The sequence below is a fragment of the Otolemur garnettii genome, unplaced genomic scaffold (assembly GCF_000181295.1).
Source record: "Otolemur garnettii isolate 467f Iridium unplaced genomic scaffold, OtoGar3 scaffold00109, whole genome shotgun sequence".
Taxonomy (NCBI): Eukaryota; Metazoa; Chordata; class Mammalia; order Primates; family Galagidae; genus Otolemur; species Otolemur garnettii.
The window spans coordinates 5581351-5601634 of record NW_003852504.1 but is presented as its reverse complement, the minus strand read 5'-3'; the positions used below and the strand labels follow the sequence as shown (position 1 = coordinate 5601634).

Genomic DNA, 20284 nt, shown 5'->3' with positions numbered 1-20284 from the left:
ACATCTCTGCCTGCATCCTTGGTGCACAGACCCTTATCTTACCAGGAACATCCTGGAGAGCATTTTCTCAGCCTCAAAAAAATTCCCCCCAGTCTTCTTTTTGGTGCCTGTGTGTGGCCGTGGAGGGTTACTTGTTTTGCCTTAAAAGGCATTTGTAACAAGCTCTTCACGTGTGCTGCTGTGGTTGCTGCTTTCTCCTCCTCCTCCTCCTTTTCCTCCTTCCCCCTTCTTCCTCCTCAAGATCATCGTTATCCTGAGCAGCAGAGTGAACTTGCCTAAAAACTTACTACCTTGCCAGGAAATGCGCTAAACACATTATGTGCATTTTTCTATTTATTTGCTCTTTCATCCACTTAATGACAATTTGCTGAACATTACTTAGTACCAAACACTTTGCTAGACATGGGCAATCAGACAGACTGTTAGACTTTCTGTTAGTCTAATGGAGGTACAGTGGGGAATATGTGATTACAAACTGGGGGGAGTTCTCTACAGGAAGAATACGTGGAACTATGAAAAATAAATGGTACTGTTTTATTTAACGCCTCAACAGTCCTGTGACGTTCAATCATCATCAAGTGCTATCATCCCCATTTTTCAAGGCAGGAAAATGAAGTTTGGACAGGTTAAGTGACTCCTTCGAAGTCACACAGCTAGTAAGGAGGCTGAGTAGTAATTCCAATCCATGCTGGTTTGATTCCAAAGCTCATGCCTTTAACTGCCGTACTTAATTGCCTCCCCAGTGTGTGAAGTGCATCTATAGCCATTAATTCTAGCCCTATACATTTGGGTTCTGGCTTTGTCTCAAATGTGTGGAGCTGCAATTGTTTCCAATTAGTTGTGGCTGTGGTTTGGTGCGTTCATTCAAAGAGAGTGTGCACGCAAAGCAGAGGTCACGTGCTAGGCCTTGTGGATGTGTACAACGCATAAATAATAATGGCGTTCCCCAAAAGCTGGGATTCATTGGAGTCACCACATTTGTTTCCCATTAGCGCATGCTACTCAAATACAAACAGTAAAGCATGTGTTTACATTGCTGCGGACATGGAAAGCCAGGCCCCCAAAGCATTCCTTGCAGGTTGTACAAAGCTGAGCATCCAAATAGTTCAAAATCAGTTTTCTAAGCCCAGCTTAATGGCTTTAAAATATAACCTGGATTCCAGATATTAAAAAATGCCTAGAGAAGGTATTTGAGTGGCCAAAAGAGATAAAACCAGCTAAATCCTCAAAATATGTACCAAGCCCCATATTTGCAGTATCTATTTTGTTGCTTATCCTTTATTTTTTTTAAATGCGGAAGAGCTTAAAGTCAAGAAAACTCTTAGCCGTGTGGCAGCAGTAATGGAATGTTTCAGTCTATCTTAACCAGCTGTCAGAAGTTTTTCAAAACAGACCCATTCCTGATGAGATAGTTTGGTTATTTAAGACACAGTGGATGGCTAGGCTGGGAAGACAAGCAGGAGGCATCCAATGCTGGTCAATATGCCTGGTCCTTATCTCCCACTCCTGGTCCTCCCACCCAGTGGTGAAGGGCTTTCCCATCAAGTTATACCTAACACCAAGCCTCTGAGAAAATGGGATTGAACTAGAAATTAGCTGAGCTAAAGGCAGTCAAGATGGAAAAAAGGTAAAGCAAGGGCCTCATTAATTGATGTCTTTGCCTAAGACACGTGTTTTTCTTGAAGAGTTCTGGACTTAGGGGCTCAGACATTATTTTTAATGAGCTCTCCATTTTCTCAATGACTTGGTCAAGTTGGGTCCCCTCTCGGAGTTTTAGTGTCCTCCCTTCGTGTGAGAAATGAGGGTGGCTGTCTTCCCTGTTACACAAACTGGTGGAAAGGATTTGAGGATTATGCGAGAGAACATATGTTAAACCCCAGCACAGTGCGTGGCTGGTACAGTTCATATCTTTGCAATCAAGATAGTCTAAGAGGCACGTTATTTATGCCATATAGACAGATCAAGAGTTGCTGCTCTCACTGTCTAATTTCAGCATATTTGATCCCTCTAAGAACAACAAGTATGTCCTTTGATCTTTGTTCTTCTGTCAACCAAGCACAAAAAGAGCTTTTGCCCAATCACATTGCCCCATGCTGCAATGTGTTATCTTGGTTATAGCTTTAAAAATATGCTATTGCTATATTCTAGAAAGCCTTCTTTTTTTCTATTAAACTATGCTTCTAATTTTCTTAAGTAATTATTCCAAGCTTTTCATTTCCTTTTATCACACAACCCTGAGTACCTGTACCAAGGCTAACTTTAAATGTTTCCTTTCTTAATCAAAGTCAATCACCTTTATACAAGGATATTTTTCTTAACTACAAAGACAAAAAGGTCATGATGTCTATACCTAAGTGAAAAGGAAATAGTCAGATTGCATTTGGTTTTATTAAAAAAAAATAGTTTGATGAGCATCTGCTAAGGATCCAACATGCATGGCACTTAGGTTGACTCTTGTCCAGAGTTAGTTTCTGAGGGTTTCTGGGAGTCAGAGTAACACTAGAATAACCTTTCTTAAAGAGTGGTGTGTGGTGGGATCACACTTGTGGTGCATAATGCAAGAGTACATGTCAGATCTATCAAGTATAGAGTATAAATGTCTTAACCCAATAACTAAGTAAATGAGATGAGATATATATTAACCAGTGTGATGTAAGCGTTCCTAATTCTATATGAAATCAGCACATTGTACCCCATAAGTGCATTAATATATACATGATCTATGTGTTTATGATTTAATTTAAAAAAAAAGACTGGTGTGTGGTTCCTTCATAGTAAGAAGTGGGGACAGGCCTAGTTAGGCACATACTACTTAGGAAGATAACTTTAGCCCAGGAGTTCAAAACCAGCCTGAACAACAAAATGGAAACTTTGTCTCAGGGGGGAAAAAAAGACAAAAGCAAGATCTATGTGCTCCACCCCAGACCTACTAAATCAGAAACTCTCTGAGTGGGTGGGGCCAGGGAGCCTGAATTTGTTTTTTTTTTTTTTTTACTTATGCCTTTATTTTTTAATTTCAAAATCATAACTTGTTTTAACTTTACTACATTTTTTGACCTGAATATTGACAGGGAAAGAAATGATTGAATAGTTGTGAAAAGTGCAATATCAATATTAATATATAAACCATCGGCCAGGCATGGTGGTATGTATCTATAGGCCTAGCTGCTCAGGAAGAATCTGTAGGCCTGTATGTATCTGTAGGCCTAGCTGCTCAGGGGAATCACATGAGCCCAGGAATTTGAGGCTGCAATGAGCTGTACTTAACGCTGCTATATTCCAGCCTGGGCAACAGAGCCAGATCCCATCTCTACCAGGAAAAAAAAAGTAAGGCATCATCATTGTACACTGAAATACCTATTTCTCTTAGGCATCTGGAGAATTATTATTGCATATTGAATTGAATTACTTGTTATTTAAAATGATATTACTTCTACAATACATTCTGTTTTTTGAGACAGAGTCTCACTATATTGCCCTGGGTAGAGTGCCATGGCGTCACAGCTCGTAGCAATCTCAAACTCTTGGACTTAAGTGATTCTCTTGCCTCAGCCTCCCTTGTAGCTGGGACTACAGGCGCCCGCCACAGTGCCCAGCTATTTTCTGTTGCAGTTGTCGTTGTTCAGCTGGCCTGGGCCGGGTTAGAACCCACCAGCCCCAGTGCATGTGGCTGGCACCCTAACCACTGAGCTATCAGCGCTGAGCCTACAATACATGTTATCTTAGATATTTGCCTATAGAATCTTTCCACTTTTTTATTTAAATTTTTAAAGCTTTCTTTCCTTTTTCTAGTTGACATAATAATTTTACATATTTATGGGATATAAAGTACTATTTAGATACATGTGTACATTGATCAAATCAGGGTAATTAGCCATGTGAAATATTTATCATTTGTGTTGTGAACCTTCAAAGCCCTCTCTTCTGGCTTTTTGAAAATATACAGTGAAGTATTGTTAACTATATTCACCTTACAGTGTTGTAGAAGGCTAGAACTTACTCTTGCTATGTAGGTATAATTGTATCTGTTGGCCAACCTCTCTGTTCTGCCCTCCCCCTACTCTTCCCAGCCTCTAATAACTACAATTCTATTTCTATGAGCTCAGTTTTTCTTAGCTCTCACATATGAGGAGAACATGAGGTAATTATCTTTCTATGTCTTACTTCTTTCATCTAATATCTTATAGACTCATCCATCTTGCCTCAAATGTCAGACTTCATTTTTTATTATGACTGAATTATATTCTATTGTGTATACATACCATATTTTCTTTATCTGTTCATCTGTTGCTGGACATATAGGTTGATTCCATATCTTGGCTGCTGTGAATAGTGCTGCAGTGAATCTCTTTGATATATTGATTTCCTTTCCTTTGGATACATATCAGCAATGGCATTGGGGGATTATATGGTACTTCTATTTTTAGTTGTTTGAAAACCTTCAGACTGTTTTCTATAGTGGCTGCAGTGAATCTCTTTGATATATTGATTTCCTTTCCTTTGGATACATATCAGCAATGGCATTGGGGGATTATATGGTACTTCTATTTTTAGTTGTTTGAAAACCTTCAGACTGTTTTCTATAGTGGCTGAAGAAATTTAAATTCTCACCAACAGTGTGTAAGACTTTAAGGAGCCTAATTTTTAACAAACATCCTATGTGATTCACCTGGAAGTTGGAGTCTCACTCCCATGATGTAAAAGTATGTATACGCCCTTTGACCTAGTAATTTTACTAAGGAAATAATCTAATATGTGAAAGAGTTTGTGAATGCTCCTGAAAATTACATCTTTGTTTATAAAAAGCAAAACAACTAGAAATAATGTAAATATTCAATATTAGGAAAATGGTTAAGTAAATTTTGATATATCCCTTTATGGCTAGATGCAGTATCACATTTAAAGCATTATATTTGGCCAGGTGTGTTTGCTCACACCTGTAATCCTAGCACTCTGGGAGGCCGAGGCGGGTAGATTGCTTGAGCTCAGGAGTTGGAGACCAGCCTGAGCAAGAGTAAGACCTTGTCTCGACTAAAGATAGGAAAACCTGGACGCCTGTAGTCTCAGCTACTCGGGAGGCTGAAGCAAGAGAATCACCTAAGCCCAAGAGTTGGAGGTTGCTGTGAACTGTGATGCTACAGTATTCTACCGAGGGTGACAAAGTGAGACTCTGTCTCTAAAAGGAAAGAAAAAAAGATTGGAAAATTATCTAAGCCTGGTGGCAGGCTCTTGTAGTCCCAGCTACTCAGGAGGCTGAAGCAAGAGGATCGCTTGAACCCAACAGTTTGAGATTTCTGTGAGCTATGATGCCATGGCACTCTACCAAGGGCGCCAAAGTGAGACTCTGTCTTAAAAAAAATGCATTACTTTTACCACGTTTATTCATTGCAACAATTCTAGGAGGCAGCCATTATTCCTTCATTTTACAGATGAGGGTACTGAAGTCAGAGAGATTAAGTAGCTTGTCCGAAAAGATAAGTATTGTAAGTAGAAAAGACAGTATTCTAACCCAAGTCAACCTGATTCCAAAATCCAAGTTCAATTTCAAAATAAGTATAAAAAAACTACCTTTGAAAACACAAGCATTGTTTACTAGAGTTTGGGAACTGGGATTTTTATCCATCTGTTTCTCTTTCCTTTTATTTTTCTATATTTTATTTCACACTTATGTATTTAAAACATTAGATTCTAAAATAAAAAATCGATTGTATGCTTAGGCAACTGTGATATTCTCGGTGGCTAAAACAGAGTTATACACAAGGTAATGGCTGTAGAAAAAGCTGGATGGGGAAAGGCCTTGTGCACACCCAGCTCAGAAAGTGTCCTCTCTATGGAAAGCAATGCATGGCAGAAGTGCCAGCTTAATAGAGTGACTAGCGGGGATAGTGGAGTGAAATGCTCAGACCTGTATTTTAATAAAATCGTTTACATTTATAATCATTTTTGTGAGCCTTGGCTTTAAACAGCTAACAGAATAGTGAACTTAGAAAATGACGATCAAAAGCATTAGGCCCCTAAGATTACCCAATTTTGTGTGCAAGGTCTTCATAATTTTCTTTTTATAAAGCAAGTGTTCAGTCTGAAAGATGTAAAGAGTGAGAGAGAGAATATAAAGATCAATATTGTGAATGGTAATTAGCTGATTGGATTTCTGATTGGACTGCGCTAAACCCACAGTCTGTTCTGTTAATTCCTCCCCTCTAGGCTCGGCACCTGTGGCTCAAGTGGCTAAGGCGCCAGCCACATACACCCATGTGGCAGATTCGAATCCAGCCCGGACCTGCCAACAACAATGACGGCTGCAACCAAAAAATAGCCGGGCGTTGTGGTAGGTGCCTGTGGTCCCAGCTACTTGGGAGGCTGAGGCAGGAGACTCGCTTGAGCCCAGGAGTTGGAGGTTGCTGTGAGTTGTGATGCCATGGCACTCTACACAGGGTGACAGCTTGAGGCTCTGTCTCAAAAAAAAAAAAAATTCCTCCCCTCTACCCTGTTACCCTTCTTTCAGCACTCTGGAGCTTCAGTCTATTCTTTAAGGTTTTTGCAGCTTTCTACATTTGTATTTGTTTTGTTAATGTGTCAGGGTCTCAGCAGCAGCTGTCAGGTAATGCATATTACAAGTAAGTGAGGTAAAGGCTATGTTAACCAGTTTGATGTAAGCATTCCAAATTGTATATAAAATCAGCACATTGTATCCCACAAATTCAGTAATATACACAGTTATGATTTAATATAAATAAATAAATAAAAATAAAAGTATACTATAATCCTTCTTCAGTGCCAAAGTCATCCCCAAACTAGGAGTGATTTAAGACCTGAAGAAGTAACCTCACTGGCAAAATTTTAAAGGGTTTTCTCTTAAAATTGTATTTTGTTTTAAACTGAGCCACCCAAGAATACTGAGGAAATTGTACACAGGTGGGCAAACGGTCTCTCAAACATTAGCTCCAGCAGCTGGGCATGGTAGCAGCCTGTAGTATCAGCAACTCAGGAGGCTGAGACAAGAGGATCGCTTGAGCCCAAGAGTTTGAGGTTGCTGTGAGCTATGCCACCACTGCACTCTATCCAGGACACAGAATGAGACTCTGTCTCAAAAAAAAAAAAAATTAGCTACAGGGTTGTCCAAAAGGGCTTGGCTGTTCATTCACAAGTTCTTCTATAATTAATCTGCACTTTGTCTTTCTCCTTTTTCATAAGGTTGTGGAAATAGCTTTTAATGAATTAAAGACACCATACTACTTCATTTTGCTTCTGTTCAATAACACATTTATTGAGTGCCTCCTATGTGCCAGACACTGCCTTAAATGCTGAGAGTTCAAAGATGTATGAGATCTAACCCCTGGGCAGCGCACATTCTGGTGGTGGAGAGAAATCATGTGTGCAAATGAATAGTATCAGATTGTATACAGAGAGTGGTGTGGGATATACAGATAAAAGGAGCAGTGGTGGAAGGAGGAGAACTATATTGACCATCTATACCAGGAAGACTTCATTAAGGACATGGTATTTTGATTTTGTTTTGAGACAGAGTCTCACTATGTTGACCCCAGTACAGTGCTGTGGCATCCCAGCTCACAGCAACCTCTAACTCTTGGGCTTAAGCTATTCTCTTGCCTTAACCTCTGAAGTAGCTGGGACTACAGGCGCTCACCCGACTATTTTTTTGTTGCGGTTGTCATTGTTGTTTAGTAGGCCCGGGCCAGGTTTAAACCCACCTGCCTTGGTGTAGGTGGCTGGCACCCTAACCACTGAGCTACAGGGGCCGAGCCAATGACATGGTATTTTAATGTGGCTTAAAAGTATAGAGGGCTTTAAACAGGCAGAAATGAAGAACAGCTAGCTCATGGTAGGTTTTCAATTAGTGTTTACTGAAGCTGCTAATGAAAGGCACAGATGTGAGATGTGCTTGAGAAATTGCAAGTTCTCTAATCTGTACCTGACCACAAATTCTCCTTACGTGAAAACTTCTAATTCAGGGATTCCATGATATACACGAAGGATACGTGCTTGAAAATTAACATTAAAATGCTTATGTCAAAAGTAACTTTCCTGTAAGAAATAATGGTAAAGGAGAGGATTGGTGGATTTGGTTAAACTGAAGTGATTGTTACAGGCTAGGTTAGCAGGTGTTAAAGAATGGTTTATGGACCCTGGGAGTCCATGAAACCCAGGCATCCACAAGGTCAAAACTACTTGCACAGCAATTCTAAGGTGTTGTCTTTTTCACTGTGTTAATATTTGCACCAGTGGTGCAAAAACGATAACAAATACAAGTGTTGACACCAAGGTGGTGGCACCAGTGGCCATTATATTCATCACTGATGTCCACTTGTAGGAAAATTAAGGGCAGCTGCACTTTATCATGGATGAAGCCATACAATTTATTAATTTTATTAAGCCTTTATTAGTAATTTGATAAAACCTTGCACTTGTTAATATTCTGTGATATAAAAATGGGCAGTACACTTAAATTATTTATATGGTATGTCAATGTGTGTCTCCAGACAGAGCACTTGTGAGATTATTTGAGCAGTAAAGCCAACTAGCCTCACGTTGCATTTTTACTTGAGAGAATGACTGACAAGCTATGGTTATACAGACATGAATATTTGCTAGACATTTTCTTGGAGAAGAACAAAGAGAGCCTGTCAGTTCAGGAAAACAACTGGCAGTATTTCTTGCCAGTGATAAAATTCAAGCTTTCTAAAGGAAACTAAAATTTTTGAAAACTTGTATCTGCTACTGTGAGCTTAAGAGAGTCCCAACACTTAAAGTTTTTTCTGATGAGATTGGAGGTGCTATTCACGAATGTGGTTTTTTTATACCATGTAAGGAAAGATGTCGACATTTGGAAGACCTGCGTAGATCACTGAGCCAGTATTTTCCAGATGACCCTACCTGATGATACAAAATGAGTAATAAGCTCATTCGATGTTTAGAACATATCAATGGATTATAATGTAACTGGGCATGAGATGGTTATTCATTGGTTTCACATTCTACATGGCAGCTACCTGTTGAGTTTTTATGTATTATCAAAGAAAAATGTCCACAATTATCTGAAAGGTCTACTAAAATACTTCACTCTTTTCCCCCTACAAATCTGTGGGAGGTTGGGTTTTCCACAAATATTTCAACCAAAATAATATATATCACAACAGACTGAATGGGGAAGCAGATATGATAATGAGGCTGTCTTGTATGAAGCCAAACATTAAAGAGATTTACATAAATGTAAAACAATGCTACTCTTCCTACTAATTTTCTTATCTCTGGGAAAATGTGTTTATTTATCATTTCAAAATGTTTGTGTTACATTGTGGGTTTGTTATTGTTATGTTTAAGTGAGCTATCAAATAAATATTTTTTAAATTTTTCAGTTACAGTTTCTAAGATGGGAAATACTGATAGGTCGAACTTGTATAAACAAAAGTTCTCTAGGATTCTCAGTAAAAAAGGAGTCCTGAGACCAGAATGGTTTGAGAACCACTCGTCTAGCTCATTCTACCCCACATACAGAGGATATCCATAAAGTTCATGTGCAATCTAAAATAGCCAGCTATGTTTTGTTTTGTTTTGAGACAGAGTCTCTCTCACTCCATTGCCCAGGCTAGAATGCAGTGGCACCCGCCTAGCTCAGGGCAACTTCAAACTCCTGGGCTCAAGTGATCCTCCTACCTCAGCCTCTCCAGTAGCTAGGACTATAGGTACCTGCCACAGGGCCAAGCTAGTTTTTCTATTTTTAGTGGAGATGGGTCTTGCTGTTGCTTAGGCTGGTCTCGAACTCCTAACTTCAAGCAATCCTCCTGCTTCAGCTTCCTGGAGTGCTACAATTATAGGCGTGAGCCACCACACCCAGCCTGTATTTATATATTATAAATTTAGACATGTAGGGTGAGTGGGAAGATTAGAGAGTGGAAAGCACTAGAGCAGCAAGGTGGACATGGTACTGGAGTGCAAAATAGTTGATGGGTTGGCTTCTCCAGCACCGTTACAGGTTATTGGACAAGAAAGAATTCTTTGGGGGTTTTTTTTCTGTGCTGAAAAAAAGCAATAAAAAATTTAAAAACACCTGCAGAGGCTCATTTCTCTGTGGTACGTAGCTTTCTCCAAGTAGACCTTAGCGTAGCAGCTAAATCAGGTGGCGAACATAAAGGTCTACTTCTCTGGGACAATATAGACAGAGACAATGGAAACCACAGAAACCAACATGTGTCTCTCTGTGTGCAGCATGTTTTTTCTGGATACCTCTTCCACAATCACAAAATCCTCAGTTTCTGTAGATCCAGCATATTTTGTTATCCGCCATTTGAAAGGAAGGGGTGGGAAGGAGAGCTAGGACTAGAAATGGGTGTTGAGGCAGAAACAAGAGCAAAAATAGAGGTGTTTAGAGTGAAGGCTTGGAGAGAGAGATGGGGAGGGGAAGTAAGACAGAGTCTGACGACTGCCTGCAGAAACTATTAGTTATTCATGCCGTGGGCTAGGTCCTTGGGTCAGTGGACGGACTTTTGGGAGGTGGGTGTCCTATCAAATTAGGAAGGCATTGGCCATAGGACTGAAACCCCAGGCACTGAAGAGCAAAACAAACATGGCTTGTAGGAGAGCAACAAAGCAAGATGAGTTTAAAAGCATCTTCCCAGGGCTCGGCGCCTGTGGCTCAAGTGGCTAAGCCACCAGCCACATACACCTAAGGTGGCGGGTTCTAATCCAGCCCAGGCCCGCCAAACAACAATCATGGCTGCAACCAAAAAATAACTGGGCGTTGTGGCGGGCGCCTGTGGTCCCAGCTACTCGGGAGGCTGAGGCAGGAGACTCGCTTGAGCCCAGGAGTTGGAGGTTGCTGTGAGCTGTGATGCAATAGCACTCTACCCAGGGGAATAGCTTGAGGCTCTGTCTCAAAAAAAAAAAGCAGCTTCCCAGAATTTGGGGAGAGGGGAATCTTTTAACAACTATTCTAGTGATCAAAGCATGGGATGTGACGATTATATAGGTACTCATATAAAAATCTCTCCATTTGACAGTGACTGTAAATATAGTTATCAGAGGATTCCATGAGGATCTTTTCTGATCTCGGTGTCCTCCCAGCTTTCCCTGTTGTGTCTTAAGTTCCTCATCCCTGACTTTTCCTACCTTGGAGACTTTTAGGAACTTAAATATCATGGTATGGACCGGGTGCAGTGGCTCATACCTGTAATCAGAGCACTCTGGGAGGACAAGTAGGGTAGATTGTTTGAGCTCAGGAGTTCAAGACCAGCCTAAACAAGAGCGAGACCCCATCTCTACAAAAATAAAAAAATCAGCCAGGCATTGTGGTGGGTACCTGTAGACCCAGGTACTACGGAGGCTGAGGCAAGGGGATCATGTGAGCCTAAGAGTTTAAGGTTGCTGTGAGCTGTGATCTATGATGTCATGGCACTCTACCGGGGGGGGGGGTGACAAATGAAACTGTCTATATAGATAGATAGATATCATTGTATAGGAAGACCTAGTGCAATATATACCCTGGCTACTTCATGATATAAGTCGAGTGAAGGAGTGGAGAATCGTGTCAAATGCAGTGGAAAGGTCCAAGAAGTGTAGAACCATAAGCAGTTTACTGCTACTGAAAGTTGAAAGTGATATTTAAAAGCTTCTGTGTAATTCACTGAACATTTTTAATGCCTCCTGTGAATAACACACTGCATATACTTCCTAAGAAATATGTTGTTTTCTTTCAGCTCCTGAGAACCATGTCTGTGCCCAAAGGAAGAGTTCTGGATAAAAACCTGGATGAGGAAGGGCTTGAAAGCGGAGACTGCGGTGATGATGAAGATGAATGCATCGGAGGCTCTGGTGATGGGATGGGGAAAATGAAGAATCAACTCCGCTTCCTTGCAGGTAATTGATTAGCTCTGGCTTGAATTTGAGATAAATTGCTGATGTTTAGGAACTAAAAACCAGTTGAGGATGGGTGCAGTGGCTCACACCTCTAATCTCATCACTTTGGGAGGCTGAGGTGGGAGGATCATTTGTAGCCAGGAGTTCAAGACCAGCCTCAGTAAAGTAGCAAGACCCCCTCCCATTTCTACCATTTTTTTTTAATCAGTTGAATGCACTCTCTGCAACTCCCCTAAAATCTCTGTAACACATAATGCCATCAACTCTTCAGGGGAAGACAACAATCTAGAAAAGTGAAGTTTTTAGGTAGCCTATTTTTTTCCATCCCTGGCCCTGGGTGGATTCAAAGGGTAGCTTCCTGTTTTTCATTATCTGAAATGAAACTGACCTAATCAGTTGGCTCTGTTTCACACTGGAGGTTTCCTTGGTCCTTCTCAGTTATAAAAAGAAATGCAAGACAAGAATTATAATCTTGGGAGTCTCGGGTAAACCAGTGATGAGAGAACTTTCAAAAGAAGAGCCATGAGCTGAATTTTTTTTTTTTTTTTTTTTTTTGAGACAGAGCCTCAAGCTGTCCCCCTGGGTAGAGTGCCATGGCATTACAGCTCACAGCAACCTCCAACTCCTGGGCTCAAGCGAGTCTCCTGCCTCCGCCTCCCAAGTAGCTGGGACCACAGGCGCCCGCCACAGCGCCCGGCTATTTTTTTTGGTTGCAGCCGTCATTGTTGTTTGGCGGGTCCGGGCTGGGGATTCGAACCTGCCACCTTAGGTGTACGTGGCTGGCGCCTTAGCCGGTTGAGCTATAGGCACCGAGCCTGAATTTTTTTTTCTTAAGATACCGTGTCTACTTAATTTTCTCACAAGCAGGCCCACATAGATAGGCTAAGACATATGACTAAAGAGCTACGTAAAAACAAGAACAATAGAAAAGTGATACACTGCTGCCGGGGTCAAAAAGGCAAAACAGCCACAAAAATCCCCTCACATTTGTATTCCCTGGCCCAGTTTACAAAATACTTTCAGATGGATAGGTGTTCTTCCATTTTACAGATAATAAAACTGGGGCTAGGAGGGTGGCTCAAAGGAGAAGGGCACTGGCCCTATATACTGGAGGTGGCGGGTTCGAACCCGGCCCCGGCCAAAAACTGCAAAAAATAAATAAATAAAACTGGGCTAGGAAAAGAAATGAAATTTCTCTAAGTAAAAGAACTAGAACTCTAACTCGGGTCCTGAGACTCCCAGCACCGTGCTCTTTCCCTGGTGGTGCCCAGCCTCATCCTTAGAACTTGTTGCCTCTGACCTCGGAGACACAACCTTGCAGCCTTTTTCCTTCGCTAGCTCTTTTCCTAAGCCTGTTCTGAAACTGCCTATTATCCAGAGGTTTCTTTTTTTTTTTTTTTTTTTGAGACAGACTCTTACTCTGTCTCCCTGGGTAGAGTGCCATGACATCATAGCTCATAGCAACCTCAAACTCTTGGACTTGAGCAACCTTCCTGCCTCAGCCTCCTAAGTACCAGGGACTACGGGCACCTGCCATGATGCCCAGCTACTTTTTCTATTTTTAGTACAGACAGGCTCTCACACTTGCTCAGGCTGGTCTCAAACTCCTAAGCCCAAGCAACCCACCCTCCTCAGCCTCCCAGAGTACTAGGATTATAAGCCTGAGCCACCGCACCTGGCCTCAGAGGGTTCTTCTTTATCTGTCTTTTCTCTCTTTTCCAGAGGGAAGGCAGATCTTATCCACTCTCCCTCTTTCAACTGTCTTTTTATGGTTTCTTTAAGTTATTTTTTAATTGGGTTAAAAAAAACCATCTAACATGAAATCTGCCCTCTTAACAAACTTTTAAGTGCATAGTACAAGATTGTTAATTATATGTGCATTGCTGTACTACAGATCTCTAGAACTTTTTCACCTCATGTGTCTAAAACTCTATGTCCATTAACACCAACTCTTCATTTCCCCCTCCTCCAGCCCCTGGCAACCACTATTTTACTATCTGCTTCTGTGAGTTTGACTGCTTTAGATACCTCAAATAGAGTGGAATCATGCAATATTTGTCCTTCTGTGACCAGCTTGTTTCACTTAGCATAATGGTCTCACACTTCCCTCATGGTGGGGCATATGGCAGGATTTCTTTCTTTTGTAAAGCTGAATACTATTCCATTTGTGTACATATCACAATATTTTTACCCATTCATCCATCAGTGGACATAGAGGTTATTTCCACCTCTTCACTACTGTGGATAATACTACAATGAATACTCTTTAATTATTATACCACTCAGTGGGTACTTTTTAAAGTCATTATCGCCAATCTCAACCGCTTTCCTGAGCTAGCATCCCACATCTCCAGCTGCTTATATTTCATTTATTTTATTTTTTTTAGAGAGTCTCACTTTGTTGCCCTAGATATGGTGCCGTGGTGTCACAGCTCACAACAACCTCCAGCTCTTGGGCTTAGGTGATTCTCTTGCCTCAGCCTCCCCAGTAGCTGGGACTACAGGCGCCTACCACAGCACCCAGCTAGTTTTTTGGTGCAGTTTGGCTGGGGCCCAGTTCGAACCCGCCACCCTCGGTATATGGGGCCGGCGCCCTACTCATTGAGCCACAGGCACCGCTCTCCAGCTGCTTATTAATAATTTCTATCTGGCTTCCCCACCATTACCCCCAACCTGATGTTTCACAACACAGATTTATCAACTGACCGTCTCAAACTGCCTTCTCCCTTAATATTCTTATTTTTCTACCACTGTCATTCACCTCATTGGTAAGGCTTAAAATTGAAGTTATCTTTAATTCTTTCTTCTCTCTTGCCCCTCAGTATGCAACTGAGCTCCAAATCCCTTTTGGTTCTTTCTTTGCAATTTGTTCTCTTTCTGTCAATGCTTCCTTTCTATTCCCCCCTCCCACTTTTCTACATATGCTATTGCAAACACATCCTGAGTGGCTTTCAGGCTTCTAGACTCAGGCAGGAGTATTAAGAGCCTTAGACTAGCTTATCAGAGAACAAAGAGTCGGGGACCCTGGCAGAAGATCCCATCAAATTCGTCTTGCACAACTGCCAGGTTAATCTTCCTAAAGCATCTCATACCTCTCCTTAGCTCAGCTGCCTTCATCTTGTCCCTGTTGACTGGAGATGAAGCTCAGACTCCTTAGCAGAGTTCTGAGGGCCTGGTCTAGCCTGAACTACCCTTTTGCTTCATATCCCACCACTAGCCCCACAGGAATGCTCCACTTTGGTAAGAACAGCCACATTCATGCTCCGCGAACCCCATTAAACTTACTGTTCTTGTTCCTGTCTTTATACCATTGCCCATGTTTATTTCTATATAGATAAGCCTCTTTTTTCCTTTTAAAATTATATTCATCCCTCACGACAGAATTCAAGTATAATTCAGTGAAAAGAAAATAGGTTTGAGGTAGAGCAAACCTGTATTTGAATCCTGGCTCCACTTCTTATGATCGAGCATGACCTGGGCCAGGTTTCTTAGCCTCCTCGCTAAGTCTCTGTTCTTTCATCTATCAAATGGAGATCCTAACCCCAACTTCATAGGACTATTGCAAGATGAGATTGAAGGGGGAAGCTGATAATGCGTCTAGCCCAGTATCTAGCCCAAAGTGTTCTGTAATTGTTAATTCCCCTGCATGAAATCTTTCATAATCCTCTTAGTCCATGTCTACCTCCATCTTCTGAATTAATAATACAAATTCTGCCAGTGCCTCTAAGAAATATTTTACAATGTGGCTCATGCCTGTAATCCCAGCACTTTGGGAGGCTGAGGCGGGTGGATTGCCACTCAGGAGTTCAAGACCAGCCTGAGCAAGAGTAAGACCCTGTCTCTACTAAAACTAGAAAAACTAGCCAGGTGTTGTGGCAGGCACCTGTAAGTCCCAGCTACTCAGGAGGCTGAGGCAAGAGGAACTCTTGAGCTCAAGAGTTTGAGGTTTCCATGAGCTATGACACCATGGCACTCTAGCCTGGGTGACAGAGTAAGACTCTGTCTTAAAAAATTAAAAAGGGAAGGGAGAGAGGGAGAAAGAAAAGAAAAGAGAAATATTTTACAGTGGCTACCAGGTTTCCATAGGGCATAAAATGATCGCTCAGAGCATGGCATCCTATTAGGAAAATGCTGAATAAAACATAGAAAGTAAAAATAACAGAAGCTAACGTTCATTGGAAACTTACTGTGCTCCAAACACCATGCCAGGAGTTTTCACGCATTGTCTCATATCATTTTCACAACCCCACTAGGAAGTAGAGGTTCCTCCCATTCTCACATTGCACATGAGAAAACTGATGCTAGAAGAGGTGGAGTCTCTTGCTTAGGGTCATGCGGTCGGTAAGAGCAGTCAGGGATTTAGAGACAGGCAGGTTTCTGAGGCCACTCCTTGAGCAAGTTCGCTCGGACTCATTTTTCCTCTGCTCATCAGTACCATCGTGGAGACACTGCAGTCAGCTTTGCATTTTGCTACCTCAGAAAGCTTGTGGTCATCTAAAGTCTGTCCAGATGATTCACCAGATGTTAACTAGTCCCAGCATGGATCCCTAGGACATAGCACTATTCCTACTTCTCCAGCAAAGTTCCTGCTTATTTATACTCATTCCTGCCTATAAGCCACTTCCCTATCTGTTTCAAAATACTGCCTTACAATTCCACACTGAATTCACTTTTTAAAACAGTGTTTGGGTGGGACCCTGTGAAGGGCCTTTTCAAACTCGAAATAGATGACATCCATGGTTTCCTGTTGTTCACAGGCACATTTATCCTCTCAAAGAATGCTAGTCAATCTGTTGGCATGATTAACCCGAAGTGCTTTGTAAACTGTAAAACAGTATTCAAATAGTGGTTAATCAAATTTGCAGGAAAAAATGATGTCTTGTCCCCAATACATTATACTTGCCTACCATGCACAGTGATCCTACCAGCCTGAAGTTCCTTGGGTTTCCCTTTAAAATGCTTCTCATGCAGAGAAGACTCATTGCCCGTCTGCCAGGCTCATGGCACAATAGCTGTTTGGAACAGACTCTATCAGCAGTTCTGAACCTGTGGTTCGCGACCCACAGGAACTGTATTAAAGGCTCACGGCATTAGGAAGGTTGAGAACCACTGGACTATTTGCTTGGTCAGCTGTTATATAATTTTGCCTATAATTTGGGTAGATGCCATCTAGTCCCAGTGATTCATCAGCATCCATTTATTTAGTCAGCTGTGCTTGGAACATCATGCACATTCACCACCATTTCATTTAATACTACAGATTGCCGCCTCCAAAAGACAACGTGGGAATAAAGAGCATGGCTCAGAGTATGTTCAGACTCTCTTGTATCTCCCTTTTGTCCCCGAACAGACCTTTTGCACAGGGACCAGCAAGTGGTCCTATTGGCTGGCTTCCCTGGCTCACTTCCTCCTTTCTTTTGATGTACTGGATGAAGTGAGGGACACTCAGGTTCCATTCCTGGCTTTGCTTCTAACTCCCATGTGTCCTAAATCAAGCCCCCTCCACTTTTTACAAGTCAGTGTCTCCATTCGTAAAAGAGAAAGAATGTTCAGACAATTCTTGCAGGGCATTCTAGTGCCAGCGGTCTGTAGTTATGTGCATTTCTCTGGCTTTGATCCCTGGCAAAGTGCTTATCAGAGTCTTTTGGGGACATCTTCTTTTGAGTTTTCATCTGACCTTGCAGGTACTCTGTTCTCTTCTCCTGAGCTGTATTTCCACTTAGAAACGATCTCATTTTCTCTATTCTAACCCTTTGACTTTTCCAATCTAGCAAACCAGGCTTCTCACCAAGGGCTGCCCACACCTGCTCCTCAGCACACTTCTGCATCGGGATGCTAATAAGAAGTTTTTAGTAGTTTTCCAGCTTTCTGAATTATATTCATTTATAAAACTATTTTTGAGACAGTCTCACTCTGTCTCCCTGGGTAGAGTGCTATGGTGTCATAGCTCACAGCAACCTCAAATGCTTAGACTTGAGCAATCTTTCTGCCTCAGCCTCCTGAGTAGCTGGGACTATACGCATCTGCCATGATGCCTGGCTAGTTTTTCTATTTTTAGTAGAGACAGGGTCTCACTCTTGCTCAGGCTGGTCTTGAACTCCTGAGCTCAAGTAATCGACTCACCTCAGCCTCTCAGAGTGCTAGGATTACAGGTGTGAGCCACTATACCTACCCATTTATAAAACTCTTCATCCCTGAATTCCCGAAGTGTTCTCTTTTTCCATAATTTTATTTCTAAATTTGACATAGAATTCTTAGGGTCTTCCCCTTCTTTCTGATGATTGACTTTAATTGTTAGTGAGATGACCATTACAGGACATCTTACCCATGGTTAAATCTTCACTTGTTCCTTTTACTTCTCAGAACCAAGGATAATATATTTACCTTTTGGTAGGTATCTTTCTTTGTGTGGCTGTAACAAAATACCTTAGCCTGGGTACCTGGGTAACTTATAAAGACAAGAAGTCTATTTCTCATAGTTCCAGTGGCTGGGAAGCCCAAGGTCAAGGTATCAGCATTTGGTGTCTGGTGAAGGCTTCATATGGCAAAAAGAGATGGGTACCATGTCCTCACATGGTAGAAGAGATGGAAGGGCAGGAAGTGCCCTAGCTAGGTCTCTTCAGCTCTTTTATAAGGGACTAATCCCCTCCATGAGGGCTCTGCCTCCTAAAGGTACCACTTTTTAATATCATTGCATTGGGGATTGAATTTCAACATGAATTTTGGAGGGACACAAATATTCAAACCATAGTGGTAGGTTACTTCATTTCTCTCAGCCTGCTTCCACATCCAAAAACAAAAAAATGGAGATAATAATAGTCCTATTCCACAGGGTTGTGGGGATTAAAGGAAAAGCCATGCAAAGCGTTTGGCACAGTACTTGGCACCTAGTCAGCACTCAAAAACTGTTACCTTCTATTAAAGCTACTATTATCGCTGCTAACCTATGAGAGCTCAAAAAGCCTTCAGATAGAGATTGGAATTGTCTCGAGGTTTTGTTTGTTCGTTTGTTTAAGATTCGTGAAAGGTGATTGAAACCAGGTAATCAACATTTAACAATATCCGCTTAACCCTTACTACTAGAAGTTGGAACCATGGGCAAGCAGCATTTGTATCATCTAGGAGCTTGTCAGAAGCGTAGAATCTCTGGCTCAACCTCAAGACCTAAGTGAACCAGCGGGCCATGCTCATAAGACCCCTAGGTGATTTGTTTGCAGCCCTTGCTTCATTCTAATTGAGCAGTTGTGGATTTTAGGTTTGATACTTCAAGCATCTAAGAAGCCACTAAGCTGCCCACCAGTGAGCTAAGTATTCTAGGAAGCATAAGAGGACTTCAGGGCCCAGTCTTCCATGTGACTGGTACAGACACTTGAGTTCTAGTCCTAGCAGTAGGACCTTGAGCAAGTTATAGCTGCACTGAGTTCCTCAGTCTCCCCAGTTATAAAATAGGCAATCACCCCTGCCTTGCCCACTTCAAGGAGTTATTGTGAAAACCAAATGTGATAATAAGTACAAAAGTTCTTTTTAACCTGCTAACCTCTATAAATATTTAAAGCCATCAGAAGATTTTTATTATTATTCCAAAATTCTGAAAGCTCTTTAGCTTTGTCATCGTCTCTGGTTCCCGTGTTCTCTGAAAAGACTGGATTTGGCCCACGAATCTGAACAGCCATGTACAGACTTCCCTTCAAAAACAGATCATGATCCATCATGGACGTGGTGCAATAAGCTCTCGTACTGCTGGGCTGTCATCAGCAGCGTTCCTAGTCAATGGCTTTCTCAAAGCTCTTATTGTAAGCTGTTTGGGAAACTGGTTATTCCTGGTGTTTTGGCTGGGGCTGATCCCCAAGAAGCTTTGCAAGCTCTGGCCAGGAGTCTCTAGCTAATATGCAATGACTAAGCATCTTATACATCTGCCCCCTTTCCACCAAGTCTCCACTTTTACCCAGACAGAAACACACATGGGCGCACACACACCCCCACTGTTGGAAAGACAAATGGAACCTACGCAACTCCCTGTAAGAAACACCTGTCTCAGTTATCTGCGTTACTGTTTCCTCGCTCCTTGTGCTCCCTGAACCTGTTCTGACTCTAGGTAACCCTACTGCCTGGATACAGCCAGGACGTTCTGGTAAACCTAATGCCCTTATAAGTCTCGGAATAAAAAAGATAATCTTGTCTCAAGCTGGACTTTCTTTAAATGAGGAAAATGGAAGCAGACTATAGAAGATAAAACATACCTCATAGGCCAGGCGTGGTGGCTCTCGCCTGTAATCCTAGCACTCTGGGAGGCTGAGGCAGGTGGATTGCCTGAGCTCAGTGGTTCCAGACTAGCGTGAGCAAAAAGCAAGACCAAGAGTTTGAGGTTGCTGTGAGCTATGATACAACGGCACTCTACCCAGGGCGATAG

At 41.9% G+C, this 20284-nt stretch overlaps 1 protein-coding gene across 3 annotated transcripts in view; it reads left to right on the top strand.

Moving 5' to 3' along the window:
- Nucleotides 1-20284, top strand: part of GPC3 (glypican 3) — a 491643-nt gene that overhangs the window by 419509 nt on the left and 51850 nt on the right. For all 3 annotated transcript variants that reach the window (XM_003796959.2, XM_003796960.2, XM_003796958.2), the window contains one exon: nt 11715-11874. In XM_003796959.2, coding sequence (XP_003797007.1) covers nt 11715-11874 — 160 coding nt within the window. The remainder of the gene's footprint in view (nt 1-11714; nt 11875-20284) is intronic.